The sequence below is a fragment of the Drosophila grimshawi genome, unplaced genomic scaffold (genome assembly GCF_018153295.1).
Source record: "Drosophila grimshawi isolate 15287-2541.00 unplaced genomic scaffold, ASM1815329v1 contig_44, whole genome shotgun sequence".
In the NCBI taxonomy this organism is placed as follows: domain Eukaryota; kingdom Metazoa; phylum Arthropoda; class Insecta; order Diptera; family Drosophilidae; genus Drosophila; species Drosophila grimshawi.
This window is the reverse complement of record NW_025063240.1, coordinates 7,947,784-7,961,453: the sequence shown is the minus strand read 5'-3', so window position 1 is coordinate 7,961,453 and position 13,670 is coordinate 7,947,784. Positions and strand designations below refer to the sequence as shown.

Sequence of the window (13,670 nt, the reverse complement as noted above, 5' to 3'; positions counted from 1 at the left end):
TGTCACAGCTGTTCATGTACAACAAGTGAAACGCCAAAGCATAACCGGAAAAAATTGAAAAACTGAAAGTGAAAGTGCACCAAACAACAAAAATATACATCGAACTGTCAACAAAAATATCAATATTGAGAACAGTTCAAAGCATAGACGCTAATTGTTGAAAACAATTACAATCAGGCAGCTAAGCTAAGGATATTATGTAGCATATGTTTGATCTGCGACTCTTGTGGCAATAGAGCAAATCCCATTTTTCAAATCTAGTCAATTTTGCGGTCCATCAATATGCCTAGCTCAAGACGTGCCATTTTGGGACACATCATGTCCGGTCTGTGCTCGAAAATGAATCGGACCAAGCCAGTGCCAGCGGATGTGATGGAGACACCACTGAAACGATGTCTGACCACCTTCGATATAGCTCTGTTGGGTATGGATTGGAGAAATGTATATTTATTTGTGACATATTTGACAATTGTTTCGCTGCAGGCATTGGACATATGGTTGGTGCTGGGATATATGTGCTAACTGGCACTGTGGCCAAGGAGATGGCTGGTCCCGGCATCATTCTATCGTTTGTGCTCGCCGGATTCGTTTCGATGCTGGCTGCCCTCTGCTATGCGGAATTTGGCACTCGGGTGCCCAAGGCCGGATCCGCTTATGTTTACACGTATATATCGATCGGTGAGTTTTGGGCCTTTGTCATTGGCTGGAATATACTGCTGGAGCATATGTTGGGCGCTGCTTCGGTGGCACGCGCTTGGAGTGGCTATGTGGACTCAATGTTGGGTGGCTGGATTGCGAATACAACCCTCACGCTAATGGGTGGCATTCATGAACCGGGTCTGGCTCAATATCCGGATGTGTTAGCCTTTCTCGTCTGCATTGTGTATGCGGCGGCATTGGGTAGCGGCGTCAAGGCAACAGCTGTATTCAATAGCATCCTCACCCTGGTCAACATCGGTGTGATGCTTGTGGTCATCAGTGTGGGCTTTTGGTTTGCGGACAGCAACAACTGGTCCGAGGCACAGGGTGGCTTCCTGCCATATGGTTTTGGCGGGGTTATTGCTGGAGCTGCAACTTGTTTCTATGCCTTCGTTGGCTTCGATTCGATAGCCACGTCCGGTGAGGAGGCCAAGAATCCATCGGTCTCCATACCGATTGCGACGATGATATCGCTATGCGTTGTCACCTGTGGCTATATATTGGTAAGCGCCGCACTGACCCTAATGATACCCATTAGTGATATCAATCCGGCGGCATCATTGCCCGAGGCATTTGGACAGTTGAATTTACCGTGGGCCAAGTATATCATCTCGATTGGAGCGTTGTGTGGCATGACGACCACGTTGCTCGGCTCCCTCTATGCCCTGCCGCGTTGCATGTATGCAATGGCCTCGGATGGATTGCTCTTCAACTGCTTTGGTCGGATAAATTCGAGTACTCAGGTGCCGCTGTTGAATCTGGTTGTCTCGGGGCTGTTGAGCGCTGCTCTCGCATTGGTCTTTGATCTGGCCAAGCTGGTGGAGTTCATGTCGATTGGTACTCTGCTGGCCTACACCATTGTCTCTGCCAGTGTTATAATACTGCGCTATCGTCCCCTGAGCCATGTAGGCAGTCCCAATCCTGTTTATGCGCCCGATACGCCCGATGATGAGAACGACGAGGATGCGGAATCCCAATCGAGCATTGAGACGGCATCGCCGACAAGTGATCTCATTGAGGGTGCTCTCGCTGGACGATTGAAGCCACAGTTCCGTTGGTTGGAACCACTCCTAGGTCGCTTTGCGCCCGGCTCTGTGGTCTCTGTGGCGGTGCTGCTATTCATCATCCTCAGCTTTGCCATCTGCCTGGAGCTGAAGGTGTCGTGGACGGAACTGTATACGGGCACCTGGTGGGCTCTGCTCGTCTACGGATTCATCATCTTTGCGGCCAGCACCTGTGTGGCAATTATTTCGGTGCACAATCAGAATACGCGTGGATTGAACTTCAAGGTTCCACTGGTGCCATTTGTGCCCGCCTTGGGCATCTTCAGCAACATAATGCTCATGGTGCATTTGGATGCGTTGACATGGGTGCGTTTCTTTGTTTGGGTTACGATCGGCATGGTTGTCTACTTCCTGTATGGCATCCGGCATAGCAAGGAGGGGGAGGCCTGTTCCTCGTACTCCATACTGATGACCTCATCGGAGGCAGGTAAACTGAATTGGGGTTCGTTCAAGGGTTCGAGGAACACTGCAAAGCATACGGTTCTTGAGCGTTTCATGGGTCGCAGCAAACTGGATGATAAGAAACCAATTGTCGAGGAAGAGGATTACGAGAATGCAGATAGTCCAAACTAAAAACAAAACAAAACCACTTACCTATATAGTATCTGGGGTACTTAGCACAAAGCACAACGGTCTGTGAAGAAACATCCTTGATTTATTAAATTGTTATCCAATATACATACAAACACAAATCCATCGATCGCAAATCTGATTGAACATTATTAATTGCTCGTTAAATGGATAATGTCCGAAGAACACAAATAAAAGTTGTCGATGTACTTATATACATATATATATACATATGTTTAATCTCAACCCATGTCAATATGTTCTATACTTCTAAATGTCCATACGAAAATCTATAATTATTTTAAATGCAAAATATAGATAAATATACATATATACATATATGGATAGCCCTGCCTGTAACAATTGTTAATAAAAAAAAGTACCTCTAAATCCTGTTATGTACTACCAGCAAACTGTCAATGTGTCTACCTAAAATTAAATAAATATAATACATACTCTCTTATATTTATTAGTGTACAAGCCTATTACTGTATACACGAGATATATGAACAGTCATTTAAAAAATATTAAAGATGTATTTGAATTGTTTGATATGCGTATGTATAAATATTTATATATATACAAATAAATATATATTAAAACAATGATTTCAATTAATTTACTTTGAGTTTCTATAAGGGTTCTTATTCTATCGAAATAATTGTAGCTCTGCATAAATCATAATATATGAAATATATTTGAACTAAGTATTTTTATTAAATTTTTGCCATTACTATATTTTACCACAAATCGGATGTGCATACAAAATTCTTGACTCACTTTGGAGCGACGAATAATAATACTATTGTAAACATTTAAATCTTAATAATAATTCAGTATCAAAGTAAGCAGCTCTCTCTCTCTCTCTCTCTCTCCCTCTCTCTCTCTCTCTCCCTCTCTCTCTCTCTCCCTCTCTCTCTCTCTCTTTCCCTCGCCAAAGCTTATCCGTTTATCGCTGAACTTTCCTAAAAGCTCTTCATAAAAAAGTCTTGATTCAAATTTTGAAACTACTGTGTTAATTTCAGCGTTGTAGCTATGATAAGACCGTCTTCTCAAATCTATTTCAAAAATATCTATGATAAAAGAGTATTAATTAAATCTTATGAAACTACTGTTAAATTTTCAGCTTTGTTACTGAAATGATACCCAGTCTTTTAACAAGTATTTAATAATTTCAATAAATTTGAAATGAATGATTTTCATTTAAAATTTCATCAGCAGTAAAAAACGAGCGGCATGAGAATGTAATTTGATTTTAATCCAAAGCACTTTTCACTATTCGAAAAGCACAATGCAAGTGTTGTATTTGTGTGTACATTAAGTGTGTACTTTGCGTGCATAGATTGCGGAAATGAATATGAGTCGAGAAGTTTTTATGCATTTCGTGCGAGATTGAAACGTGTGACTGGCAAAAACGACGGCGTGGAATGTCGCAGCAATGAATGTCTATCGAAGGAAAGTTTCATGGAAGTGAGTCGCCCGAGGCAGTGGAAGGGAGAGGGGCGCCAAAATCGTCATCAGCGTAAACATGTTCTTATTTTGATGACGCAGCCATGGTGACGCATGCAGCAGCAGATCAAAAACAAAAATTTAAACAAAAGTGCGAAAGCTTATATGCGAGTGTGTGTGTGTGAGTGTGTGCGTTCACGTGTTTCTGTGACTCTGTTGTGTGTGATTGTGTGTGTGCCACACGAGCCAAGGCCTGAGACTGAGAGACGATAAAACGGTTCGTGGCGCGAGAGCTTACCGAGCATGGCAACAACAAAAATCTGTAGCTAGAATTCGTTTCAAAGTCAAAACGAGTTTTTTTCCGATGGAGCAGCAAAAGAGACAACAAACTTAGCGATATTTCGCAAGCGCAAAATGTCCGTTGGCAGTGGAGCTTATCGTCGCTGAATTTTAAATTTAAATTCAAAAATTAACGTGCGGCATGTGGCAGTATTGCTGAATGCCAAAATGAGCATGTGTTCGTGCATATTGAGTGGGCAAACGGACAGTTTCAGTTTCCTCAATCAGTCAAAAATATACGACATACATACATATGTATATGAAAGTGAGCTACTTTCACAACGAAACTGATGAAACTGATGGTGATATGATTTTTAGTGATCTTCCGGCTGCCACGAAAAAGAAATAAAATCTATGAGTCGGCTGTACCAAGTGGCAATGCCATTGACAAGTTTCGGGCTCTGCCAGCGGAAGAATCGTGCATTGAAGCAGTCCAAGGTGATAGGCTGATGCCGGCTGTTCGAAAAACGTAATATTATGAAAAGACCAAGCAGAAGGAGAAGAAGCAGATGTACCAAAAACCAAAGCAATGCGCTGAATTCAAAGTGCACAAAACAAGCATGCGAGGTGTGACTTAAAAGTTACGCATCGATTTGTGAAAAAAATATGTGAAAAATACAAATTTTATATATACGCAAAATAAAGCAAATAAAAAAAGGAAAAGCTATCGATTATTTGCATTATGTTCGCTATTTCGTGCATTGCGTCTATTAAAATTCTTTTGAACAAGCTAATTGCGCATTAGTTTTCGATCTAACCTCGCACTGCGAGTGCGACAGATGAAACAGAAACACACACACATGCATATGCTTTCGAATGCATGCTGCATGTGCGTGTGTGTGTGTATGTACATATACTTGGAAATCACCTTGCAACAGCTGCAACATCCTTCGCATAGTACAGCCATCCCTCACAATTTAGGGGATGATGCACACGAGGAGTTTGGTAAATGGAAATCTACCTGTAGTTGTAGTTGTCTTTACCTGCACACACGCACACACACACACACATACGAATATGATTGTGTGCAATCTGCTGTGCTCTGGCATAATTCCTGCGTAGGCCAATGATCTTTATTTTTGAGACGCAGCTGCTCAAGCGAAATCATAAAATGCGCGGCGCAGCACATCGAATAATTATCGTATGCATATACATAATTACATACATACATAAATACTTTCATACGTATATATCTACATATGAATATCGATTTGTCTATTTATGCATCGTATGCCGATAGATTATTTTTCGCAATTCGACATTCGTCAAAATACTGTTTCGAAATCAAAGGCATACAACGAACAAAAAAAAACGATCGACTTAAGCTGACTGATACAGTTAGCATCTTTCGGTATTCAGTGCCAAACACAGCCATTCGTATATATATAAATACATACACACATATATATATATATATATGTGTGTGTGTGTATGCGACACATAGGGGTTGTTTCTGAGGCATTGTAATGAGAAAAAACGACGCGGCATATGGTATTCAAAATCAACGTTTCAACGTTTCATTCTCAATCAGGAATTTCCGTATACATTTAATAATAAAACGTAAATGTACAGGCAGCTTGCGGCGTAAAGGCAAATGCTAGTATTTCAACGTTGCTCGCAAATGTATTCGAAAATAACGTCGCCCAAGAGCCAAATTTCTCACACATACCGATGCAGTCAAGCAATCGAAGCCCTGGTCAGTTTCATTTCCACTTGTTTCGCACGCTGAAAGATGTGCTCCTTGAGCATGTATGCTTGTTGTTTTCAGCATAGATTTGAGAGAGTGACGTCAGAAATTAAGAATTGTGAAAAATATTAAAAACAAAGAGCTATATAAAAGAGCAATACTTTTATTTAGCTTATTCGTAGTGGAAATTTAATTTAAGCAAATCTCGCTTAAGTAAAATTTCGGCTACGAATAAGCTAACTAAAATGATTGACCAACAATAGAAGTAACATTTTGTTATATATTTATTTAAAAAATCCATAATGTGAATAAGTAGCACATACAAAAATTTTGAAATTGTGAAATATTTTACATGAAAATGTGAAACTTTGCTTAATCTTTTAACAAAAAATATATATATACGTATATCAAATACGACATCACATGCAATAGTTGCGCTCCTGACGTCACGAACTCTTCGTTGTGAATCTCTCACACGAATGGCGAACCTATCTACGCGTTGCCTTGCGTAGCATACATAAACGAAACGAACAGTAAAATGGGAACCATTTACATTTCGGAGATCAAAGTAGACAGACGGGCGCACTTCGTTTTGTTTCGTTTCGTGTGTGCGCGTGAGTGAGTTGAATTTTGAGTATCGTTCGATTTGTTTTAAAATCGACAACTAGCGCGAAATAATATTCGTTTATTAAAAATATTTCGCAACAAATGTGCTGCATTGCGTCAACCAAGTGAAATTGAAGTCGGCAACAAAAACAGAAAACAAAACAAATTATACTTGCTGGCGTCTCGCACACACACAATCACACACATCTATAGATCGTACAAAAAAGAAAAGACAATGAAAATGCAGCTAAAGTGAAACAACAAACAGTTTAGTAAGCAAGAATTAAGAGCAAGTAAAAAAACTGTGATAATTGTGAGCTGGCAGCTAGTACATAAATACAAAAAAAAAAAGAAACTAAAAAGAATCAATAACAAAATGGATAGCAGCAACACAGTCGAAGCTAACAAAATAGTCAACTATGCGCTGCCTCAACTTAGCAGCAGCAGCAACAACAACAACAATAATAATAATGCAGCATCAACAACAGCTGTTCTTACACCCACCACCCCCTCCTCATCCTCTACCCACTCCATGTCCACGCCAACGAAAGAATTTGCCAATGCACAAATGCTGCGGACCATTAGAGAAAAGCTGCTGCGTACTCCGCCCGGCGGCATTTGTGAGCTGCATACTGCGCTTGGTTTTGCGGAGCAGACGAGCAGTTGGATTCTTGCAACTGGAGCTGGAACTGGAACGGGAACGTGTGTTGGAGCCGAGCAGCCTGTGAGAGTGATAAAGAGCCGTTATTTGATCAGTGCCCAGCCAAGTCCGATTTCGGCAGCAGCTGCAGCCAAAACACCTGCCTCCTACCGCCACCTCATCGATCTGACATCATCGAATCTGCAGTGCGTCGATCTCTTCACTGGCCAACATTTTCTCTGCAAGATCATCAACGAGCCGCTGCACAAAGTGCAACGCGCTTACTTCCAACTCGAGCAGGACGAGAAGCAGCTGTGTCGCAGCACCATTTATGGCCATACGCTTATCCGGGGTGTTCATGATCTAGTTCCGTTGTCCAAGAATCGCACCTACATCATTATTGCGCCAGTTGCGGTTCACTCCAAGCAGCGGGAGCAGCGTGTCTATGAGAATCTTCACACTTACATCCGACACGAAAAGCGACTGTGCGAGGCGGAGGCGAGGGCGATCTTCCATCAAATCTGCCAGACGGTTCAGGTTTGCCATCGCAACGGGATCATTCTGCGCGATCTCAAACTGAAGCGTTTCTACTTCATCGATGAGGCTAGGTTAGTAGAAAAAATATACAAATATAAACATAAATATACAAATTTAAAAATAGTTGCCCATCAATTGCAAAAAGTTTCCTATTATTGTCTTTTTTGCGCAATTCAAAGTTGCAAAAGATCAGAGAACATGTTCTAAAAGCAAATGAGTTAAGTGATGGGCTGCAAACGTGTTTCGTCACCCACTCTTATGAACGATTATTATATGAACTATTATTATGAATATTAACGCTCATATGAATCATTTTATTAGTACTCATTCTAGTCTGTCGTACTGTTGTATTTACCATACATAATTATATGCATGCATATGTATATGTGTGAGTGTACATGTGCAGCTGGCTGTCGTAATCGATTGTTGGTGACCCTTGCTTCCCTTGCACCCGCACCCGCATGATATACTCAGCACCGTCACCGAAAAATACAGACACACACACACACACATTCACACTAACACCAACACACACATTTGGTCGCCTCTGTACTGGTTGCATATCTTTATTTTGCAATTCGATAAAAACTCGTTATGAGCAACAGTTGTTTTTTTTTTCGTTTTTTTTTTGTGTGTTGGTGTTATTGGTGCCACAATTGTTGCTCTTGTTATTGGCCGACGTCGGTTGTCGTTGTTGTTGCTGTTGCTGTGTTTGTTGGCCAGTTGTAGTGGGTAACATTGAACATTTAAGAAGTGTTGCAATAAAATAACTACGAATAGATCACCAACAACAACAGCGACAATCTGTGTGTATGCGTGTACATTGTTTCGGAAATTACTGTACCTGATGAAATACAGCTCTTTTTAGAAGAGAGAATATTGCGTTCTTTTATGTAAAACGTTTGCGTATTCAATATTTTGGTCAATACTGTATACTGTACACACGCAGTGCTGATAATAAAGCAACAACAACAAGAAATGCGTACATATATGTATGTATGTATGCATGTGTGTATATATCTGGAGCGTACGAAGTGCTCGCAGCAAGATTCCTACTTTGTACTCATTTACACGTTTACGTTTGCATGTGTGTTTGCGGTTTATGTGTTTAGGCATGCATGTATGTGTGTCTCGCGTGTGTGTATACACTCATACGTGTGTACAGTACACGACGAAATGTTAGGCTCACCTTCAAATTTGTAGCCAGTGCTGCTTGCAAAATAATTTAATTTTTCATTTTTGTGTACCTACAATGTGCATACGTCAGAGTATATTTATACGTATGTCTGTATATATGTATGTATGCATGTATATATTCTTAATCTTGCTTTTCATTTCTGTTTTTACCTTCCTGTCTCTTTTGCTGTACCTGTTGATTTTCAGAGAGTAAATTAGTTTCTCTTAGCACATACATGTATATGTATTTTTATGCATATAAGTAGGTGTGTGTATGTGTGTGTGTTCTTACAAATTAAGAAATACATTTTTGAATGTTTTTTATTTTTATTTTTTGCCTTTGTATTGTGTTTTACGTTTCCATTGCCAATGCAATTAGCAAATTTATTGCATTCGTCGCTTTCCGCTTTTCGTGTGTTGCCAACTTACTTTTTATATTGTTTGTGTATTTATTATTTATGCAAGGTACATTTGTACCACACAATATACATTTGACACTGATGTACAATTATATTCAGCTGTTTGGCATGAAGAAGAGCAAATATTAATATTCAACTTATTGAATTGTTATTATTTAAACATTTTATACGTATTTTTGTTTTCTGATAATTTGTAAAAATAATTATGTATTTAGATAAATTTGTACAAATGTGCCAAGATTTGTACGACTGTACATGACTCGTTTTTTCACATATTGGCTTATTATCAATGACTTATATCAATTAATTTTCATGGTTCGTGCATCTTATGACCTTTGACGAATATTAAAATTATCTCGTCAAAAATTAAAACAAAATAATATGTGTGTACACGAAAAATACAAAAGGTCATCGAATGCATTATGAGTTGAATGCACGTTTTTCTCTGTTCGTAAAAAAAAAAATATAAATAATTTTTCTTTATGGATTTACAAATATATCGATAATATATAAATATTTTGTTTCCTAAAATAAACTCCTTATAATATGTATTAAATCCATGGCTCTTTTCTTATAAATTTATGCTGTGAATATGCTTTTGACAAAACGATCATCGATCGCAGCATATCAGCCTTAAAATCTTTGATTGGTAGGCGTTTATTGATGGGCATATGCATGTGCATATATATACATACACATATACATATACATACACATTCATGTTAAGCCGCATACGCACACTAAAAATAACACACACACTAACACACTGACACACGTAAGTCATTTGTTTGTAAGGTCAAATTGCACTCTGGCCCTGACTCTGATCTTCTGTGTATTTTCATGTATTATTATTTTTTCGGTTTGCGTATAGATATTTAAATAGCATTTAAATTAGCAGCACGTATGAACGCAGCTCACCTCTCTCCTCTCCTCTTAACATCTCTCTGTAGCTGGCTAATTGAGTGTGTGAGTCTCTTTTGGAAAATACACAATTTGTTAATTTCAAATAGCAACAACCGAGAGAGAGAGAGACAGCCACCAATCGTATGCGCTCTTCAAATGAATGGGCTGCGCAATGATCGGTCTCCCCCTCCCCACCCTTTACCAATGATTCGCCAACAAGGTCGCTTGTTGTAACAGTGACTCTGCTCTCTCACTACCGATCTTCCTCTCTCTCTAGCTCTCTCTCTTTTTGTAATTTTTGTTTGATGGCTGGCAAGAGGCGCGCTCAGCTTATTTTTTTTTTGCTCAGGGTCAACTCGAGGCTTTTGAGTTCGTCGTTTTTAATACTTACACATTCACATTCACATGTATTTATCTATGTGTGTATTTTTGTTTGTTCCATGGCACAATCAACCAAATTGTTTTTTATGTTTTTCTTTGCTCCTCACTTAATTATCTTTTGGCTTTTGTTATTTATTTATTTATTTTTTTAATATTTTTTTCATCAATGTTTGGCAGCTGTTGTCATTGTTGCCTCTCGACAAGAAGCTTTTTGAAGCCGTCGTAGGTGGAGTTGCTGCAATGCAAAGCAAAACTTATAGGCTGTCCCTCTCTCTCTCCCTGTCTCACTCTATTTCTCTCTTTTTGTCTCTCGCTTGTTAAGCTTTTTTGCATGCCAAATGTAGGCCAATGTCAACATGGTGTCACCGCTCTTGGGTGTTTGGGGTCGCCTGCTTTGTCTGTCAGAGATGGGGGCACGAGTCGCTGTCGTTGTCTTCTTCTTTGTTTTCTTCGTCTTCGTCTTTTTCATTTTCATTTCCATTTTGATTGTGTTATATCAATTACATATATGCTCTCACGACTCACTTAGGTTGGCAACGCCACCAACGCAATGCCAATCGATTAGTTTGAGTGTGTGTGTCTCACACACAATCTCTGTTGTAATGGCAACACTATTAATTTTTGTAGTTTTGTGCAACTCCGCAACTTACTGCAATAAATGTGAAATGCGAATTGTAACTAAATTGTAAACGTATTTCCATTTCCATTTACAGAACTAAACTGCAATATGAATCGCTGGAGGGCTCAATGATACTCGATGGCGATGATGATACGCTGAGTGATAAGATCGGTTGTCCGCTGTACACCGCACCGGAGTTGCTCTGTCCGCAGCCAACGTATCAGGGAAAACCGGCGGATATGTGGTCACTGGGAGTGATACTCTATACGATGCTCGTCGGCCAATATCCCTTCTATGAGAAGGCCAATTGCAATCTGATAACGGTTATACGACATGGCAATGTCCAAATACCGATGTCATTGTCCAGATCGGTGCGTTCGTTAATGTTGTCGCTGTTGCGCAAGAACTACACGGAGCGAATGACGGCATCGCATATATTCCTAACGCCCTGGCTGAAGGAGCAGCGACCATTTCACTTATACCTCCCGGTCAATGTGCAAATTGACGACGACTGGGATGGGGATGAGCTCGATGAGCGCATGGACGTTTGCGGCGAGGAGACCGAATTGTGCCATCTGCCGAGTGATAAAAATGATGTTGGCTACGATGAGGATATTGGTGTGGAGCCACTCGACTATACGCACACCACCCTCAGCAGTGCCAACGAAACGACAATTGCTGCAGATGCTGCTGCCAATGATGACGAGAATGATGATGATGCGGATGAGGATATGGGCTGAACACTGCCGGATCTTGAGCCGTACACAAAGTGCCACTGGAAACTCGCATTGTCGTAAACGCTGGCGCGTGATCTCAATCTCGTTGACTCGATTGATTGAGCTATTCGAGATTTTGAGGTTCAATGCGTGACCGACCTTGTTGCGTTGCCTCAAGGTGCGCATTGCGTATTGATTGATTGCGCCCGCTCTCTACGACGATGACCGAGCCTAAGGCGGCCCACGCTCTCCACGTCACCATCATCATCAACAACAACATCCAGATCATCATTCTCCTGGAGGAAACTCTCACAAAAAAAAAAACAAAAAAGACTTTGTAGCCTCGCTCACCTTAAATGTACACACACTTACACACACACACACACACTAAATACAAAAAAACTCACTGCCTTCCAAAAGTGTAACGAATTTAGTTCGTTCGACTTGTCGAGTTCTTAATCTGTATAGTTTTTCGCACACATGTTGGAGGAGGAGCATCCTCGTAACTGATTCTTCCTAAATGAGAAACCTATGTACAATACATAAATTAATATTTTGCTGTAAAGTTGTTAATCTTTTTTTCAATTTGATAGAAAGCATTATTTTTCAATGTTTACAATGGCAACGAATGCAAATTGTTATTTATTATTTAATTCTTATCTTTTTTTTAGAGTTTTGCATATTACGAAATGAAAAATAGCATTAAAAGTGAAAATTATGAAACAAATAAAACATAAGACTTTGATCTCACTTTAAAAAATTATTAATTGCGATCTTTTATTTCATTATGATTATTATTCTCTAATTAATATGCTGAACGGGGATGGGTATACAACATTGAAATATGTTTAGGTTTTGATTTCTCAGAATATAGATAGCCATGATCAAATTAATTAATAATTTTGAACTGATTATGATGATATGAGAAAGATAAACTTTATTATCTGTAGTCTAATATGTTTTGGTTGATGCTAAAACCAGTAAGGAATGTGAGATAAAAACGATTTTTTTATCTTGTTTCCCTTAAAAATAGTGCTACACAAATTTGATACACACATTTAGCTATAATACTAATACATACAGAGGTATATTGTCGAATAGATTGCACGTGGGACAAATTAATCTGTTGATAAAAATTATCAGTAATTACTCAAATGAGATTGCGTTTTCAATGGCAAAGTGCTGAAATACTCCTTAACGTGGTGCTCGTATGATATATAGGGTGTATGTTGTCCCAATCGTTAGTTTAACAAATATATATAGTTGTTATATATATTGTTGAACTTTGGACATCGTGTAGAAAGTTGATGTATTAGAGTTATTCCAGAATATCACGTGAGTGTTAACTTATTGCAAATCACAAGTGGAATTTTGTATTTTTCATTAATAAATAATTAAAAATAGTAAAGTCAAAGAAAATTAAGCAAATATTTGAAATAAACGTTTACACACAGCATATGTTTACATATGGAATGTAATCATAGTAACAGTTTGATTGTAATTTATATAGTTTCATATTTTAATAATACAAGTAGAAATTAATCAAACCGATTAACTAACTTTTTTGATTGCGACGCAATAGGCAACGTAGTGTCGACGTGACTGCTTCTACGTATCATTTAGCTTCTTTATGTACTTTAGTCATCATATAATATTATAAAATTCGGGAGAGAATTTCGTAAGAACGTAAAACCTGCCGAGAGTCGCGTTGACGAGTCTTGTGTTGACTTCCGCCTCAATTCATTTGGAATGCACGAATACTTGTCGTACCTCTAGAACATTTAATATACTTCTAGAATATTTTGATATGTGCGTTTGGAGATAATAAATTTAAAGAGCATATAATACTAGTAATTTCGACTATA

At 39.1% G+C, this 13,670-nt stretch overlaps 2 protein-coding genes across 2 annotated transcripts; both read left to right on the top strand.

Moving 5' to 3' along the window:
- On the top strand, positions 1–2,916 carry LOC6556899 (cationic amino acid transporter 4). The gene is made up of 2 exons (XM_001984875.2): positions 1–424; positions 484–2,916. Exons 1-2 carry the CDS (start codon positions 283–285, stop codon positions 2,334–2,336), a joined length of 1,995 nt encoding a protein of 664 aa, XP_001984911.1. The 5' UTR covers positions 1–282; the 3' UTR covers positions 2,337–2,916.
- Positions 2,917–6,356: 3,440 nt separating this feature from the next.
- On the top strand, positions 6,357–12,370 carry LOC6556850 (tribbles). Its single transcript, XM_032742064.1, has 2 exons — positions 6,357–7,662; positions 11,184–12,370. Exons 1-2 carry the CDS (start codon positions 6,791–6,793, stop codon positions 11,827–11,829), a joined length of 1,518 nt encoding a protein of 505 aa, XP_032597955.1. The 5' UTR covers positions 6,357–6,790; the 3' UTR covers positions 11,830–12,370.
- The last annotated feature ends 1,300 nt before the right edge of the window (positions 12,371–13,670 follow it).

Excerpts from the sequence above, each read along its gene's own strand:
- LOC6556899 (XM_001984875.2), top strand. The coding sequence starts at position 283 with ATGCCTAGCTCAAGACGTGCCATTTTGGGACACATCATGTCCGGTCTG. Across the intron at positions 425-483 it reads CTTCGATATAGCTCTGTTGG|GCATTGGACATATGGTTGGT; the intron begins GTATGGATTGGA and ends GTTTCGCTGCAG.
- LOC6556850 (XM_032742064.1), top strand. The coding sequence starts at position 6,791 with ATGGATAGCAGCAACACAGTCGAAGCTAACAAAATAGTCAACTATGCG. Across the intron at positions 7,663-11,183 it reads TACTTCATCGATGAGGCTAG|AACTAAACTGCAATATGAAT; the intron begins GTTAGTAGAAAA and ends TTCCATTTACAG.